The sequence below is a fragment of the Sceloporus occidentalis genome, unplaced genomic scaffold (assembly GCF_023333645.1).
Source record: "Sceloporus occidentalis isolate IW3139 unplaced genomic scaffold, rSceOcc1.0.p SCAF_159, whole genome shotgun sequence".
NCBI lineage: Eukaryota > Metazoa > Chordata > Lepidosauria > Squamata > Phrynosomatidae > Sceloporus > Sceloporus occidentalis.
This window is the reverse complement of record NW_028317139.1, coordinates 2,008,106-2,028,021: the sequence shown is the minus strand read 5'-3', so window position 1 is coordinate 2,028,021 and position 19,916 is coordinate 2,008,106. Positions and strand designations below refer to the sequence as shown.

At 39.2% G+C, this 19,916-nt stretch overlaps 1 protein-coding gene across 1 annotated transcript in view; it reads right to left on the bottom strand.

The window, feature by feature from the left end:
- The window catches only part of LOC149280157 (synaptotagmin-like protein 5), a 58,192-nt gene that overhangs the window by 27,081 nt on the left and 11,195 nt on the right, over positions 1–19,916 (bottom strand). The window contains exons 2-10 of the mRNA XM_089500772.1: positions 18,155–18,376; positions 8,686–8,801; positions 7,753–7,864; positions 6,458–6,574; positions 3,733–3,840; positions 3,084–3,233; positions 2,876–2,996; positions 1,397–1,520; positions 1,135–1,241 (exon numbers count right to left, since the gene is read on the bottom strand). Of these exons, the coding sequence (XP_089356898.1) occupies positions 1,135–1,241; positions 1,397–1,520; positions 2,876–2,996; positions 3,084–3,233; positions 3,733–3,840; positions 6,458–6,574; positions 7,753–7,864; positions 8,686–8,801; positions 18,155–18,376 (1,177 nt within the window). The remainder of the gene's footprint in view (positions 1–1,134; positions 1,242–1,396; positions 1,521–2,875; positions 2,997–3,083; positions 3,234–3,732; positions 3,841–6,457; positions 6,575–7,752; positions 7,865–8,685; positions 8,802–18,154; positions 18,377–19,916) is intronic.

The following is a 19,916-nucleotide window of genomic DNA, read 5'->3' as shown; positions in this document are numbered from 1 at the left end:
CTTTGTGGGAACAGTTTGAGGAAGACTCTTTTCTACTCCAACATGACTGTTGGTGTTATGGTCAGGTGTCCCAATACTTTTGACCATATAGTGTAGCTGCTCGTAGGCACCCATCTACATTTAGCATTGCCAGGTGATCAGACATACTATCTTTCATATGTCATTCAAATATGCAATAAGCTAAAATAAAAACCGTCCACTCCTTTTACTATAATAAGATGTAACAAAAAAACATTTCCGTGTTCAGTTGTGGGAATCCATCCAAGAAATGCATCTTTTTTGCCAAGTGCTTGGTTGTCATTTGCAAACGCTAATTTGCAAGCACAATTTTAAGTGAAGATCACAGTTTCTCCAACACAACCAAACTGTGAAGGTTAATAAAGCGAAAGCTGTATCCTGCAGCTCCCACAATCTCAATCGATTGCGTGAACAGAGAATCCGGCCTTATGTTCTCTAAACTGCTTTAGAAGCGCGAACGTGATTGCTATAATCAGCTATGCTTTGTTTCTTTGGGAGAGGTGTGTTATACTATGTACAGTATATTTTAAAATCAACTTTATAAAAACATTGCTTTGGTAGTGAAAATTAAAGTGCGTTCATTAACAGTGTATTCCTTACAAAATGAACATCACATGGAACACATATACCCAAATAGTAATGAATTGTATTGGGATTATGTTCTAAGCATGCTTACAGAACAACAGAAATGGGATTTTCTGTTGTTGCTATTTGTGGCTATATACAATGTTATTTCATCATATGGCACTGCCATGAGAGAGCCAAGCTCAACGTACCCATCAGAGACAAATATCCAGACCCATATGGACCATTATAGGGATTATATTTCACAAAGAATTTAAAGAACACTCTGGTAAAAGTTTTACTCAACTAGACACAAACCACATTCTACAACTCAAAGGCAGCTGATGCTAATGATGATTGAAACTGGACTCCAAAAGTGCCTGCCACACAGGTTACCCAACCTTTACCCCCTGAATGGTCTCCATTTTATTTTTAACTACACAAAAGGTCATTTTCTGGAAACGCAGATCTCTACTAGTCAAACATCAGCAAATCATCCCGCAGCCTTAATTTGGTTGTTAAGTGACTCACATGTTGTTAAATGGAACTTACCAAATCCTTATTCAAGCCTCCTGGAACAGATCTGCTCCTGATGCTCCCTGTTTCTTCATTTCCTCCAACAAAATTTCCACTGAGGTCCAGTTCAGATCTACTGCGATCTGTAAAGAAACATTACTTACGACTTCTCTGTACCATGAACACAGAAATAATTAACTTACTTAATTCTAAATAATTTGGAAATTAACTACATGCAACAATTTTTTTTTAATTTGAAAAGCCTAAATGCACACTGTATTACAGTAAATCCCAATACCTGATGATATAGATACTCTGGATACAGCTACTGAGGGAGCGTCAGAAGGTTTTCTTTGATGGCCCTTAGAAAGATCCTCTGGTATACTGCTACTTGTTCTCATTCCTTTATCTAAATTAGAATGCTATGAAAATATCATGAGATTAGATAAAGTTAAACAAACTTCAATTTCAAAAATGTACTACAACAGATGCCTGCCTGGTGCAACCTTAAATATAATTATTTTTTCAGTGTAAAAAGAACAGTTTGACATTATAATAATGCTTTTTCATATGCACTGTTCAATATCACTTCATGGAGGGGGTTATTCAATTACAGAAGTTATATACCGTATTTGCTCGATTATAAGACAACCCCCCAAAATCAAAATATTAATTTAGGAAAAAAACAAAAAGCCTGAATATAAGACTACCCTATAGGAAAAAAGTTTTACTAGTAAATATTAATTCATGTAAACTAATTTTCATATTTAATAAAAGCTATGATTGAGAAAAATATATATCTTTATTTCCTTTTATTTGCCAACCTGCCCCCCCCAGTTATGCACATCTGCCCCCAGGCTTGCCACTCTGCCCCCAAAAATGCCTTATACCCCCCTATTTGCCACTCTGCCCCATGATGTGCCTTTTAACCCTCTATATGCCACTCTGCCTCCAGAAATGTCTTATACCTTCCTATATGCCACTGTGCCCCATGATATGCCTTTTAACCCCCTATATGCCCCTCTGCCCCATGATATGCCTTTTAACGGGTTAAAATGCATTTCTGGAGGTATATATATATATATATATAACTGCTAACAGAAATCACACTCCTATCAAGCCAAGGCAGCCAGTACATGCTGGAACCTGGGGATGATAGTAGTGTGATTACAGCCTCCTTATGCCATGCTACCACCACCACCCCCTTACACATCCATGCTATCACACACACATTCATTCACATACATTTAAATACTCATTCATTCCATTAACCACACATACTTCACACATTAATCACAAAAACCCTCCCCCACCCCCTTACCTGAACTGCAGATCTCCCACTCGCAGACTTCTGCAGGGGCCCGGCTGTGCGAGCAACTTCTCTGGCCCCGCCCCCAGAGGAAGGAGGGGGGAGGCAGAGTTATGTGAGGACTGTGCTAGCTTCCTGTTCTCCTGCAGCTAGTAGGAGCGACGCTGCTGGCGACCAAAGCCCGGTAAGCAGCACGGCCCCAGCAGAATGAGGTCTGATTAGAAGACGACCTCGATTATAAGACGAGGGGTATTTTTCAGAGCATTTGCTCTGGAAAAAAACTCGTCTTATAATCGAGCAAATACGGTAATATTAAATAAATGTTAATGGGTAAGGGGTATGGCCACATCTGGGAGACTTCCACTTGAACATAAGGTCATTTTGTTACAAAAAAAACAAATTAAAAAACCACTCCATTTTATCTATGTGTCAACATTTAAAACAAAAATGATGCAATGTCCCTCTTACCATCTGGCTGTAGTTGGAAGACATGCTGCGTTTACTCGGTGTAGGAGAACCTTGTGCTGAAATAATGCTGCCTGTGGACGTGACACCAGCACCTGACATGTCCAAAGAGTGATTACTTCCCCTAAAATGAAAGGAAAAAAAAAGATTCATGTTGGTGAGGCACTTGACAACACATCCAAACAATTTTGGAAATTTGAAAGCTTATTGCCTTATGGAAACAGGAGAGGTACGTTTGGATTCTGAACGTGAATCTACTTTGAAGCTTGCTTGGCTGACTGTATCTCCAATATCCTGGCTAGGGTAAAGCATCTCAGCTTGTGAAGATTCAGGGAGACTGTGAATATCACCTTTGAACATTCTGTAAAACAATTACCAATTAGTCACCATTAAAACATAGGTTAACAGTATTAAATCACTGACATTTCAAACATTTGATTTGATGAATGAAATAATCGGTTTATTTATTTAACATGCTTCAGAGCACAGCGACTCTAATCTTTACTTTTTTCTTGACAGGATGGGATTTATATCGGACTCAGATGACAATTCCCTATGATCGTCCAACTGCCAGTCAGAACTACAGATCCCAGCTCTACAGAACATGTTTTTTCTCTCAAGCTACTCTCTAACAAAAGCTGGAGGACAGTAATGGATGTTGTAGACAAACAGAAGCTCCCTCCTGAAATCAATAACATATGTCAATAAACAGATATTTCTACCTTAGCCAAAATCAGTTGAGGAAAATTGAAAGGTGTTAAGTATCTTTTAGATTTCTGTTTAAAAAAAATCAATGGGGTTGATCACTGAGCCACAGATCATGTAACCTGGTGGAAGTGAAAGAAGATATGTCTCCTCACCGTTCAGAGCGTGCAATTGATCTGGTGCTCCTCAAGCTTTGAGTGTCATGGTCTGAACGAATACTTAATCCATCTTCTCCATTTCTTGTTTGCTTTAAAGACCTTAAGCTGCAATAGAATAATAGATTTATAGAAATCAATCAGTAAATAAAATGTTACATAACCCTGTCTCATATTTAAATCTTAGGGCAAGGAATTTTGCCATACATACAGTATATACTGTACATAGGAGACCAAGACCAACATTACATAAACAAGGGTGCACAGCAGCACATTTTCTACAATTTTTGCGTGCAGAATCCTTCCTATAATTATTTTTCAAGGTTTCTCAAGTAATATGGGTGCACAGAGGAAGACTATATCCGGGGTGCAGATCCTGTCTATCATACTTATATTATTATGATAGCAATATGTGTAGAACAAACAAGTGTCAGAGGAACACTCCTTTTGGCAGAAAAGACCCCATTCCACCTACCATCCTGGACTGGCCCCTCTCCCTTTCTGGCTCCAGCCACATTTCCCAACACCCGATTTGGACACCTGGATTATTGGGGCAAATATGTTTATACACACAGTTTATACCAGTTTGTAGGTTAGTGAATAACTAAGGTCCTGCACTCCACTGTGAAGTTGCACGGATATACTTCAATGTATTGTTGGAGGTTTTGAAGCTTCATCAATTTACACAAAACGTTTCAGGAGTTGCTGTCAGGTGTGCAATGCCATTAGTGGAGTTTGTGGCAGCCATTTTGCCCAACACATCCATGTCTCCCTTGGAAACGCAACTGCACTCAATTTGTACAGACCCTTTCAGATACAAAGGTGTAAATTAACAATCATTAATAATGATAAGATTATGTGTAAGTTTTATTTTGCCACTGAGTGCTGTTTTATAAAACACCATTTCAGATATCACTTTAGTTAATTGAGCTGCACATAGAATTACATGATAACTTTCAATGGCTGGTTGTTGGTCGCAATCATGTTCTCCTTTAGTGTAAGCGGTAAAACTCCCTAAAAGCAGTGTTTTCTCTATTTCTGTCATTCTGCGAAGCTGATGAATTGGTTTCAGTAAGTGATGAATTACCAATTTCTGTCTCCATTAGCGTATACGCACACAGAACGATCATGAAGATAGGGAGCCATGATAAATGAGCAAATTACAAATGGAGTTAATGACCCATTCATAAAGCTATTTCAGTGCCAGAAAGTAATGTAATGTAACACACAGTGCATGGCAGTGTGCTCTGTATTAGACTTAATCACATATAATCTCAACCTTTCTAACATTGACAATGCCCTCCATATATCCACCTACTTTGTGCCTCTTAGATAAACTATAAGGACAAAAGTATTGGGGGACCACTAATTCACCAACTGGGACTTTTATCACATCACATTCTAAATACATAGACAATTAACATTTTTGCTCATTCATCTAGTAGAGCATTTGTGAGGTCGGGGACTGATGTTGGGCAAGAAGTCCTGGCTCGCAATCTCTGTTCCAGTTCATCCCAAAGCTCTGTGCAGGCCAGTCAAGTTCTTCCACACCAAACTCACCCAACCATGTCTTTATGGATCTTTATGGATCTGGGGCACAGTCATGCTGGAATAGAAAAGTGCCTTCCCCAAACTGTCCCCACAAACTTAGAAGCACAACATTGGCCAAAATGACTTGGTATGCTGAAGGGGACATTCCCACAGAAACACTCCAAAATCTTGTGGAAAGCCTTCACAGAAAAGTGAAAGCTGTTACAGCTGCAAAGGGGACAGGGGACCAACTACATATTAATGTCTATGTATTTAGAATACAATGTCATCAAAGTCCCTGTTGGTGTAATGGTCTGGTGTCCCAATTCTTTTGTCCATAGTATAGTGTACATCAAGTTGGGAGCTCAGTAGCACAAAGCAATCTTGTTATGATCAGCATTCATTTATAAAGCACCGTTGGCACTATTCTGCATCATGGTCCAAAGACATTTGCTCCTAGGTACCATAAAGTCTTTGGAATGACTGACATGCTTAACTTTAAAAAAATAACGTGTTTTATTATATGTGCAATTTTACTTTATTTTTTCCATTCTGGCCTTGTAAAACTGCTTTAATTTGTTTGCAATGTTGGAGTCAGTTGATGCTCCCATGTAATGTGTATCTAAACAACAAGTTTAATAGGCATGCAAACCTGGTGCATGATTCCTCATAGATGACATTTAGATCTTTCTGTGGTTTTGTCTACAGCTTCATTGGCTGTCAACCACAAGCTAATGTATGGCACAATAAACCAGTATATCATACCTCTCAAGTCTCCCTGTTTTAAAATCCTCAAACCTCAGTCAGACGTTGGGTCTTGTGTTATAATATGTATGTTTAAATTCCCTCTTCTGCTTCTGCTGGGTGTCCTGCTCAGAACCTTCTCAGTGATATAAAACTTAACCTTGTTCCCCATTCCTACCATTTCATCCCTTTCATTGTTTCTTGGCATGCCAGCAAACAAGTCCCTTACAACAAAAAGGGGCTATACCGTAATCTAAAACACACACTTATAAGTATCTGTCTGATCTGGCAATTTGGATTTAATTTCATAAAATGTTATTTAGCCAGATTAGTTCACATATTATTCACAAACATAAAGGACTATCCAGTCATTGGAGAAACAGAAATATAAAAAAAAACTGTCAGGAAAAGAATGTATTGGGGTTGGGCAGGTTTTAGTTTTCTTTCTTACCCTTCAGATCGTGGCATTGAACGGGTACTGCGCAGGCTTTGGGTATCAAAAACCGAACGGATACTTCTTGAATCTTCTCCTTTTCCTGATGGTTTAACAGCAGTTTTGTTCAGTGTACTGTAAGAGAAAAAAAAACAACTTAAGGGAAAATATCACATATTTAATTATTACCTGGTTGGAAATATAAATATATTTTACATAGAATCCAGTACATGTCTAATCATATGTCCTACCCATGTTAACCTTAAATAAATCACCTGGGCTTGGTTTTCTAGGTTGAATATAAATCTTCAATTAAGATGTGTATTTAATTCACTTAAAACCAGTCAATATTAAGTTTCAAAATGTGTGGAAGAAAACAGAAAAGGAAGGTGATGGTGAGGTGGAAAGGTGAGGAGCAAGTGCTTGGAAGTGGTGGGGAGATGGTGAAGTATATTTGTTAACATTGTAGACACATTGAGAAGGAAGGATGTCAAGACGTTCCTTATATCTGATTGATCTATTGACTACATTTGAATTTATATATATATATATATATATATATATATATATTAGTTATTCGATAAAGGGTTTATCACTTAAATATTTGAAAGTTCAAATTGATCCACAATTTGAGGTTTGCAAGGCCCTATAGGTAAACCTACAATATACTAAAACTGGAAACTAATACATCCGTCTAGAAAAGGAGGAGCGTTCACAAAGTAGTTATAACTCAGGAAAAGGCGGTTATTAAGATCTCTTCCTAGAACAAAGATGGCAATAAAAAGAGTAAAAAGTGACTGGTGTTTACATTGTAAACATTTGTTCCTGAGATGTGTCTAGTAGATGATAAATTACCATGAAATAGGAGCAAGAATAACATTATTTGATGACCTAGATAAAGATAAAAAAGTACCAATTCCTTATTTAGTCTTGGATTTTTCAATTTTATATGTATTAATTCTTTATAATAGCTTTATGCATATCCCGTATATCCCTTTAACCACCCAAGTAGGCTGGATTTCCCTCTGAGCTTTTAGCTTTCATAATAAACAGCTGCTGCCTATCATGTTCTCTTCCACCTAACCTCTTATGGTTCCAATAGCAAGAAAATTATTGGCACTGAAAGAGCCAATACATACATACATACATACATATATACAAGAAGACTACAAGAGGGTCCTAGCTGACATGGAGATAAGTACATACATGTCACGTATTTTGCATAAGGCTGCTACTTCAGGCACAACACACGGATGGTAATTGCTTTAGGCAATTTTAATTCTGGGCCGCTGATAAAGGTAAAAGGTACAAACCAAGTTCCGTTGCCAGCTGAGACATTTCCTGATGCCGCTTCGTTATTTGTGGTCTGTTGTTTCCCATCCATATTTGCTGGATTTTTTACTTCTTCATCTGTTTTAGCTGCTGCTATACACACACACATGCAAAAAAGTCAGCTATACAAACACACAGATGTGATACCACACACAAGTAGATGTTCCTCTAGGCATTATGAATCTGAAAGGTCAGTGCCTTGGCAAATAATGTTCCAACAGCAATGGCTCGATCTCTTTAACAATCACTTCTTTTCTAAGAACTGCTGAAATTCTTAGTTACTTTTTATACTGTAAATCTCTTATAATCTGTGATTTTCGAGTCTATGCTAGAATTGTATTCGTATATGGTAATACTATGTAATTCACGTATATATATGATATAGGGATTCTGTTTTTTCTGTATGTTTTATCTCCACTTTAGTCTACAGACATACATATATCAATATAGAAGTCACTCCCAAGTCTTTAGGATTGCAATTTTCACTTGATGTTCCAGCAGCTGGCAACATCTAACAGTGGCATATGTTCTAAGCATACGTTGGTTAAAATGTAAATCAATGCAATGTAAATTCTATGCATGTTGTGTCTGGCAAATTGTATTTACATAAACGGCAACATGTATATTTCTACTAATTGGGGAAACATAGTGGATGGGGCAATGATCAAGACACCAAATGAACAAGAAAGCATTTTCCATAAGGCAGGGAAGGCCCTTGGGTTCCATGATTATGGGTGGTTAGCTAAATCTCTACCCATCATTACAGCTACCCACCAGTTATTCCCAACCTCCCAACAGTTATTTTCTGTTCCACAGACAGTTTTATTGAGACTGCAGGAGGTACTTTAAACCTTTTAAGTGAATAGGATGTGCATGGTGATATATGGTGCTTACAGACCACATCAAAGGGTTACCTGGTATCTTTCTCATGATGGACTTTCTGACCACGTCACTCCCAAGGACTGTGCCATTTTTGAAGCGCTTATCTCGCTCTTCGAAAAACCACTCACCTGTTGCTATTTTTAGCTGTCTATAGAACAAAAAAATAGAAAAAATACAACACATCACACAGGATATTGTCTGTTTTTACCATGTATAATGTTTATTTTTTATTGTATCTTACCAGATGATACCACGTATTCCAACTGAACAGAACATGCTGAATGATATCCCAACCAGAATACATGGTCCCAAGCTAACTGAAGATGCTTAGTAATGTTGATGTTAAATAAAAAAAACTAGGCTGATACAGGATAGCGGTATTTAAAAGTTTAGCTATCCTGTATCTATAATGAGAACAAAAACTGATACAAGTTTAAGTCTTTACAGAAAAAAACTTTTTCTTCAGGCAGATTCTATGGACTGAGTGTGCGGTGATGGGGCTCCGGAGTATCAGGTGTTGTTGGGGTATGAAGACCTACTGTACATAGTCTAATGTACCCAGAGTCCCAAAAGCACAGTCACATTTCTTTGACAACATTTCCGAAAAAGCAGAAGTACTGCTAGCATAATAGAAAGACAAAAAGCTTGTAGCTTATCAACTCCTTTTTTCCCAGGAAATATTTAGGATGATCATAAAGTCTAGAATTTGCCAAGACAGTCCTACCAAGCAGGTTCATGCCCTGGCAGTAACCCTACCCAGGAATGGCAACCTAAATGTTCAATGATTTGGTGAGACAAGTAATGCCTACTTTTGTTCCCCATCACATCAGAGACAGAGCGCCTTCTGACATGGAGCTGGATATTGGATTATGTTGTCAGCGACCATATAAATAGAGAGTCTTAAAAAAACCATGATATTTTCTGCTTTCAAATTTCGGAAAGCTTCAAGTTACAGAGGAAGAAAGCAAACAGTGATGTGGAATAATTGTTCATTTGCATATGATTACCCGGCAACCCGTTATACTTGAAACCTTACAAGCCAGGCGATCAAGCGGTAATCACAGGCTTTGTACCTATTATACAATCGAGCACTTATTGTTAGTTATGTGTAATAATTGCTGCGTGGAGAAAAAGAAACTTTTCACGACCGTTTAATGGAAGTTATGCATGTGGATGCACAAGCTATGGATTTTCCTCTCATACGTCAATATTCAGGGCTGGCCCGACAATGGAGCCGAGTGGGGCAACCGCTCCAGGCGGCACTTTTGAAGGGGCGGCACTTTGCCGCCCCAAGCCCTTTTTTTTTTTTTTTTTTAAAGCGAAAGAGAGAGAAAGGGGCGCCGAGTGGTTTTCGCTTACCAAGCTGTCAGTACCCGCTCGGCGCCCCTCTCTCTCTCCTCTGCGGCGAGTCTTCCTGTTCGGTCTCGGTGCCGGCTTATAATGCTAAGTGCCGGAAGATTTCTGGCGCTCAGCATTACAAGCCGGCACCGAGACCAAACAGGGAGACTCGCCGCAGGACTGCTGAAAGGTAAGTACAAGGGGGGGGGGCAGGGACGGAGGGAGAGGAAGGGTAGATAAGGGGGGGGCGGCATTTTAAAATTCGCCCCAGGCGGCATTTTGCCTTGGGCCGGCCCTGCCAATATTGTATTTTTCATTAGCTCTACTTTCCAAAAATAATGATTCACCTGATTTCAACCCTTTGAGTACAGAGGTTAACGGGATGCAACACGCATCTTCATGCACCAATAGATCGATCGATCGATAAATAGATCGATAGATAGATAGATTGACCATTGTCTAAAAACACACAGAATCGCCACAAAAATTGAAATATTTATACTCCTCTTAAATAAGGCATTTTTCCTATAATGCATCTTATAGGCTTTATTGTACCCTGCTAACAGGCTCATGTGTAAATGCCCTACAAAAAGTCCTAATGAAAAACACTCCTTACCCACTTCTGATGAATTAACTGTATGTGTCTGCAACAAGGAAAAGCTGACTTGGAGTAGGATTATTTAATAACTTTCGAGTTGTCCGTTACATCTCAACAGCCCTAACTTGGCAGTACATGGGCTATAGTTATCCACTGAAGCCCCAAAACCTGTGTATTCAGTACAAATTAAGATGTTGCTGAATCAAGTTTACGTTTTAACACAAGACAAGAGGCTTCATATTATGCTATAACTACCTTTACTACTCCCAATAGCAGCAAAAAATATATACAGCAACTGAATTGTTAAAAAATTGAATCTCATAGAATCTCCAATTGAACCAATATTACACCAGAGTATATTTATATATATATACTGTATAAAGCCCCCCAAATGTTGTTGCTCCCCGAAAGAAAAGTATTATTGTGACATTTTCATTTAGTTGTTATCTTTTATGTGTGTGCATTTACATGGCAGTTATTTATATGTATTGTTTATCTATTGCTAATCTGACATTGTACCTTGCTGTGCACAGTTTTATTGTGAGGCAACCAGCTAGTTCTGCAGGCATAGCGTCAATGCAGCTATTCTGTTCACAACCAGCAGGTGCAGCCATAAAGCGTTCTTGTCAGTTTGTTTCCTATTCAGGTCACAAAAATGTATTCAAAAATAATAAACTTATATATAATTAATTAATCTATCTATCTATCTATCTATCTATCTATATATACTTTGTGATTGATTCTTCCCCAAGATCCAATTCTGCGTATACGGATATTTATCCTATATCTCCAAAGAATGAGAATACTTCATGTTATTTAAGCCTTTTATGGAGACATAGGTTGGCCATGTCTGATATGATTGCCTTGACAGGAGATATTGCTCCAGTTGTTTACTAGACCTGTGCTCAATCAATCCTGAGGATAATGTTAAACATGGAAGAAAAAAGGTGACATTGTGATGGTCCTATTACAGAAAATGTCAGTTTTAAATTATGTAGAGCCTCATAGCGCCAGCAAATTCCGGACTCGGTCCAACCATCGAGCTGTATTAATAGATTTGTCTTAAAATCACAACCAGGACCCTCTCATGAGGGAGAATTGCTTAAAGTGAACAGGCCTGGGATACAGCCTGGTTCTTTAGTTAGCTCTTCTGATACTGATTCTGATGCATGTTTTGTCTGTAATTATTGTAAAAAAGATAGTGTTTCAGACTCATCATTTGCAGACAATTCTATTTTGGAACAGGACCCCCTACGAGAGTGAAGTTGATAAAGGGGATGAAACTCTCCAGCACTTGCACTTTATCAGAGCAGTGGCACTTTTTCCTGCATCAGCACTTTACTTATAATACCGTATTTGCTCGATTAAAAGACGAGTTTTTTTTCAGAGCAAATGCTCTGAAAAATACCCCTCGTCTTCTAATCGGGGTCGTCTTCTAATCAGACCTCAAATAGAGGTCTGATTATGAGACTAAGATCCAGAACCCCCGCACCACTGCAGGGGACCTGAATCCTCCTGTCTCCCCCCCCATTTAACACCCCCCCACACACACTTACCGGTGCTTCCTGCTGTATTGCCGGGGCAGCGGGTTGATGTCTACGCGATTCGCGTAGACAACGTCCGCTGCTGCCGGAAAGAGGTGTGGCTAGCAGCGGGGGTTGTCTGCGTCCGTCGCGCATACCTTCCCCGACTGTCAGAGATCAGAGTTCGGGGAACTCTGATCTCTGACAGCCGGGGAAGGTATGCGCGACGGACACAGACAAACACCCGCTGCCAACTCCACCTCCTTCCGGCTGCAGCGGAAGGAGATGTCAACCCGCTGCCCCGGCAATACAGCAGGAAATTGGAAGCACCGGTAAGTGTGTGTGTGTGTGTGTGTGTGCGTTAAATGGGGGCATAGGGCATTTCTGGAATGCCTTATAACCCTATATGCCACAGAGTGGCATATAGGGACGTATAAGGCATTTCAGGAGGCAGAGTGGCGTTAAGGGGGCATTTAATAGAGCACTCTGCCTCCTGAAATGCCTTATACCTCCCTATATGCCACTCTGCCCCATAATATGCCTTTTAACCCCCTAAATGCCAGAGTGGCATATAGGGGTATAAGGCATTTCTGGAGGCAGAGTGCTCTATACAATGCCTTTTAACTCCCTTAATGCCACTCTGCCTCCTGGAATGCCTTATACCTCCCTATATGCCACTCTGCCCCATAATATGCATTTTAACCCCCTAAATGCCAGAATGGGATAAAGGGGTATAAGGCATTTCTGGAGGCAGAGTGGCACATAGGGGGTCAAAAGGCATACCATGGGGCACAGTGGCATATAGAGGGTTAAAAGGCATATCATGGGCCACAGTGCCATATTGGTGTGGCAAGCCTGGGGGAAGATGTGCGTAACTGGGGGACAGGTTGGAAAATACAAGTAAATAAAAACAAAAAAAATATTTTTCTCAATCATAGCTAAAAAAATAGTTTACATGAATTAACATTTACTGGTAAAACTTTTTTCCTTTAGGGTCGTCTTATATTCAGGCTTTTTCTTTTTTTCCTAAGTTAATATTCAGATTTTGGGGGGTCGCCTTATAATCAGGGTCGTCTTATAATCGAGCAAATACGGTAATAAAGGGGAGCTGTGGCACGGTTATTTCACATCAGCATCTTTGGGGTACAGCAAAGAAAAGCACCCAACACCAGCTGTGGAACGAATGGGCCTTACGTTCCACATAGAAGAATATCGGCTTCTGATCACCCAGGAGCTTTGGATTGTGACAGCTGATTTACACAATTTTTGAGTATGTCCATCCGTATGTAAGTGCAATCATTCCATATTCATAACATTTTTATGAAGATACCATCCCATTTTGGTCTTTTTGTTTGAAAATCACAGATACACTGTGAGTATACTAGGAAGGGAAGTATTTATTTTATTATACTGTATTATCACCATACACTATAGCACATGTTCACCAAAGGCACCAGTACCCTCATCACAGTTTCTTCTAATAAATATCGTCATCTACTCTTGATAGGTGGATTGAATGGGGTATGAAAATGGCAGAAATTCAATGTTACACATTGAAAGCTCATTCAGTCAGATGAGCTATGGCCTATAAGGCATTATCTCCATACCTGGGAACTCTCAGGGTTTGACCCGGAGACCACCGGGTGATCGCTGCTCAAGAATCCTCCGGGTCGCGGGAGCGGGGTCTTGACACGCCCCGCTCCCCGCCCAATTTTTTCTTTAAATGACGTCAGTGTGCAGTCCTGGCCACATCCCGCAAGGGAAGGCTTCGGGTAGCTGGAGCCGAGAAGTTCCCAGGTATGATTATCTCCTGAAGGTAGTCTGGAGGATATTCTTAGGGCAGCAGATTGGTCTAGGGTAACTATAGAGTTTTACTTTTAAACCTGTTTCATATGCTTTTGGCATCCTTGATTAATTGATGTCTGCATTAAACTTGCATAATATAAAGCCTTCTGTCTTTTGATAAAATTGGTAGACTTTGCTAATGTTGTGATGCAAAATAATAATTTTATTAAAGATAAACATTATCCCTCCCTTTCTATATTCTATATATTTTTCTTAGGTTAAGAAGGTTAATGTTTATTAAATCCTTTTGAGGCTGACTGTTATCACTTACTCCAGATTGTGTTTTCCAGTTCTGCATTCTGTTTAATTTAAACATTCAGTTCCACATTCTGTTTGATTTGCGCATTCAGTTCCACATGATTTCGGTTATCATTGAGCCAGACAGAGAATGAGCTCTTATGGACATTTGGGGGGGCTGTCTGTTGTAATATTATTAATATGATTCAATTGGAGATCCTATCAATTTTTTTAATTATCTAGTTGCTGTATAGTTTTTTTCTTTGCTTCTATTGGGAGTAGTAAAGGAAGGTATAACATAATATTTGCCTCCTGTCTTAAATTTAATTATTAGTAAAACCAGCCAATTTTATTTCATGTTGCTTTCAACAACTGTTGATTAGCTGTCAAGCACTAATGAGCTGGGACTCTGCAAGTGAGTTGGCAGTCAGGGTTGTCCATCTTTTTGGTTTACCGTACTTAGAGTTTGAGATGATGCTACAGAGATGGAACCCCTTAATAACCCAGCTGCCGTCTCACTTGAAATTCTATAGAACTGCTATGCTTTCAATTACAGCTTGATTGAAGTTGGAAGTCAAGTTTAGTTGAAGTTTAAACTTGGTTGAGTTTTTCAAATTCAGCTGATGGCAGTGAAGCTATGATTTACTTAATTTAAGCATCTTAAAGAGACTACCAACGCAACACAAACTCAATTCTACCTTCCTTATTTCTCTTTGCTTACTTCAGTAATAATAAATGCGATCATAAATAAATAATAGATGCATGTTCTTTCCTAACACTGATACTGAATGCTTGGAATATCAGTGATATCATGCTTCATTACCTTGTCAGCATAAAGGTTAAATCAAGTCTTATAATCATACCTGGGAACTCTCCGGGTTTGACCCGGAGATTGCTGGGTGAGCACTGATTCTCCGGTTCTCCGGGTTGAGACCCAAATCCTCCGGGTGGCTGGGGCGGAGTCTTGACATGCCACGCTCCCTTCCCATTTTTCCCTTAAATGGGGGTGTTTCCTGCAGCGAGAACTCCCATTAACGTCAATGGGACCGCCCGCTGACGTCAGTGTACAGTCCTGGCCGCGTTCCACCGGAGGTAGCCGGAGCCCAGAAGTTCCCAGGTATGCTTATTATGTGTCATATATATTTTCTTCTTACTGTAGCAGTGCTTATTCTTATATTATGTACCTGTTAGCTGTTTCTACTGATCTGTTTATAGCTGGATCATTTAAAATACTGGGAAAGACAAGTGGTTGTTTGCAAAACTTTATAGCAAAATGATATCACCAACCCACACAAAATATTTAACATCTGATGAGACACAAACTGATAAGAAACCAGTGGTGTACCTAGAGTATTTGGCACTCAGGGCAGATCCTGTGACACCCCCTCCCCACACAAAAAATAATAATGTTGGCAAGAATATTTTTCACAAATTTGTAAACTGTATGTCAAATGGAAAACAGTAGAAATGTGAAAAACAATTATTAGCTTATAAATAAATTAAATAAGTTTAATGAAATAACATTTACTGAACAGATATGGTACACCATAACACCTATCACTATACACTGAGCCATTCTGTGCCACCTCTGCCCCTAAAACAGCCCGCCTGTCCCACCTTTGCCCCTGAAGCAACCTGCCTGTGCCACCTCTGCCCCTGAAGAAGCGTGCCGGTGTCACCCCTACCCCTGAAGCCACCTGCCTGTGCCACCTCTGCCCCCTTAACAGCCTGCATATACCATTTCTACCCCTAAACACTCACACGGTCACTTGATCATTAATTCACCCATTCACTTTCGTGCACCCCCTTATCTCTCTTGCAGATTTCACTGGTCTAGGGGCTGGCTGAGCATCACTGGGGCCTCACAGATGTCTCTGCGGCCTGATGGCTGCCTAACACAGGCCTGCAGCTTACCGCTGTGGACCCCATACACTGTGCAAGGAAACTCCCTTTCCTACACAGGGAAAGCAGGAACCTGGGTGGGAAAAGAGAGTTTCCTCTTACAGTACGTGAGCTCCACTGCGGTAAGCTGCGGGGCCGCATTAGGTTGCCGTTGGGCAACTTGGCCTGCACCCGGCTGGCCAGGCACCCCCTGACAAGTGGCACAAGCTCTGTATAGTTTCTTCCAACTAGAATGGGAGTGGTATTGTGCAGGAAACATACTTAAGTATGCTTCCTAGTTTCAGTAGAGGCAGTTAGACAAAAGCCTAACCCCAATAACAAAAAAAATGCTGCGCTGCATTACTGACTACAGGATTTGATGTTACACCCTTGCTTCTTCAATCTTTGATGCCAGTCAACATTTTTTGAAGCAGCTCCTTTTAAAAGTTGTCCTTTAATTAACATTGCCCCTGGATTAATAAGTGAACTGTCCATCAGACACATGCTTCACAATCACAAGATTTGTGGGATTTCTCCCCGCATGGTTTTGCTTTAACATAAAGTTCACTGAGCATTTATCTCTGACAAGTTATTCTAGAATATTTAATACAGGCAGAAAGGTCACTATTAATATAAAATGATAAGAATTCAGATTGAGTTATCCAGTAGTTTTACTCAATTATAAAAAATCACATCCATAGAATGTAAGAATTAGTGTGGATGTTAGTAAGATGAAATCACGTGCTATTTGAAAAAGTTAATAGGACCTGACATTTTCGTTCCATCTCAGCATGTGAATTAAATACAACAGTTTTCTAACATATTTTAAAACCACTTTATCTGGCAGTGCATTTTGTATTACATATTGGCATAGATTGCAGAAATCTTCCATGCCCATCCACTTGACGAAGTACGGCTGTCAAACAGTCTTTTAATGGACAGCTGAGAATCACTAAAGGGACTTCTTTGGTTTCCATGTCTGTTGTTCTTCTGACGTACATTACATCCATATATTGAGACTAATTTTATTGCTACAGCTTAATAACTCCATAACTGAATGTTCAATAAAACATGTTTAAACATAAAATTACTTTATTCCAAATGTAAGTATGTGCAATTACTAATTATTTATGATACTTCTGGAGATGGAACTGAAATCTGACCTTTTACGCTATGCAACAAGTGACGGAATCAGCAATAATACATTGCAGTGAAAACCACCAACATATTCAATATGTCAAAGCCATGTCGAACCCTACCCTTAACTGCTGTTAAAAACAAGTCATATGACTACATCCTAGTCTCTAATTTGGTCTTCATACTGATAAATTAACATCTAGTCACCGCCACATTTGTACAGCAAGTTGTATTGACTGTCACTGAATACAGTGATGTAGTTATTGCGTCTGCACTACATGTTCAGCGAGTTAAGCTCAACGCGACCGCTTGATCCTCCAATGTAATTAGCTATAAAGAAACATTGCATTATGTTTCTTAATATCTGCTAGTCTCTTAAGCAATATGGTACTTCAGTGGTCCATTTACATCAATCTAATCAAACACTCTCCTAAAGTGCCAAAAAATGAGAACAACCTTCCTGATACTGGTTCATAATACACTATATGGACAAAAGTACCGGAACACACCTCTTAATTATTAAATTCGGGTGTTTTAATCAGACCCATTGCGACTGGCCTATAAAAAGCCATGCTGTCTGCATTTACAAGCATTAGTCCAAAAAAAAAAAATAGTCGTTCTGAAGAGCTCAATAAATTCCAGTGTGGTAGTGTGATAGGATGCCACCTTTGTAATAAGTCAGTTTGTGTAATTGTATCCCTGCTAAATGTTCCACGGTCAAGATGACACTTGCCAGAATTGACCTAAAAAAACCCACAAATTTAAAAGGCAGATAGAACTGAACAGTTTTGTTTTTTCCAATAGCTGAAACAAACATCACTTATTAATGGGGTAGAGAGTACTGCTCTTCTTGCCTTTGAAAATGTCTACATTTACAAGCTTTAGAACTTAGCTCTGTTTTTAGGAGGTACAGTAATTCTAACGATGAAGATCTGTACTTACGCAATCTTGGCACACACTGTACACTTCCATTTAGCATCTTTAACCACAACACGGCACGCATTGCAGACCCGTAGTTGGCAGGCATGACACAGTTCTCCCCGATCAAAGATCAACCCTAAATTCTTCTGGCAGCGGACACAAACTTTGGGGTTATTCTGCTGGCGCTGCCTGTGTCGGTTACCACCTTTTCGTCTTATTTCCAGAAGTTCATTCTTTAATTTTCTATAAAATAAGAGTACTATATTTAGCTATTTGCATTCCACAACATATTTTACTATTACGATTATTATAATTGTTTTAATCTGTACATTGGAGCAGTAAAATGAAGCATTTGGATACATAACAGATCACCTTTAACGTGTTTTACCCTTGCATAGTATAAATTATACTGACCAGAATTTTTTTTTTCCTTTTACAGATGTGATGTAGATAAATGTTAACAATGTATACGTAAACAAACGTAAGACTTAGGTCAATTGATTAATAGATTTATCACACTATGTATGATCATCAATGTATCAGTAGCTATGATCTGTAGTTATTATGGTTAACAGGAGTTCATACATTTTGAGTTTTCACCTTGGGGTATTCCATGCAGTGTTATCCATTAGTAACAGCTATTATTATGCATTAAAAATATTTTTCACTGAACATTATTATCCTAGTGAAGACGGTGAAGTGGTGTTCATGTTTACACACAGCATCCCTGGGGCACAATACACAATGCCTGAATTCATATGCAGTGTATGGTTACGCAATAACATTGACTTAAAGATACAACTGAATAATCAATATTATATTCAAGGCGAAGAAGTATTATACAGAAGATTAGTTGGCTGAAGAGGCTTATCATATCATATATAACTGTAAAAGTATTAAAAAAAATATATATATTCTTCTTATGGTTCCATGGTAATCTCAAACTATGAAAAGTAAAAGCTATTTAGGCCTTTTATGAACTTCCGAAAGCCAGCCTACGTCAATACTCCAACATAAAAATAAAGACATGGGAGGACACTCTCGCCATGTTAAAAAGAAAACTATATTTAGTGCTACAAACCTAAAACATGACCATGGCTTACACAAGCATTACAGAGCTTAACCGTGGGCAATTTTGCTCTTCCTTGATATTAACTTGCTTCCAGTTAAAACCTTCCAACAGTGGAGAGAAAAACAAAAACAGGTCTCTTAGAACTGAGGTGAAATTTCTCAGCTAAGATGCAGTCTTGAAATAACAAGACAAGACTTGGTGAAGCAGGGAGAGACACTTTGTAGCTACCTGAGGCTGATTACTTTGTGCTCTCCATTACAACTGAACTTGAAGACAACTTGGGGACAGAGAAGTCTTTAACAAGCACATTCTCTGAGCTCAATGGAGTGTGTCATAAGTGTGTCAGGTTGCAAGTTTCGAATACATTGCAGGATATAAGGCAAATTGTAAACTCTCTTGGTACTTAAATATCTATAAGCAACTTGCAGTATTTGTAACAAACAAAAAAGTTATACTACCCATTTTCCGATGTAAAGATCACTCAGGCCTTGGTCTCATCTTTCAGGATAGCTTTATACCGGTCCCATGCAGGGTCCCTTACTGTGTTAACTGCGACTGTTGGGCTATTCTACCACCCTCTCATTTATGGTAAGTCCCCGGTTTCTGTAGGCCTTATATACAATTGTACTCCTGCACTACCTTGCTTTCTGTTTGAGATGTGTGCTACAGGCCTTCAGCACATGACCAGCACTCTCATTCTTTTTTATGTTT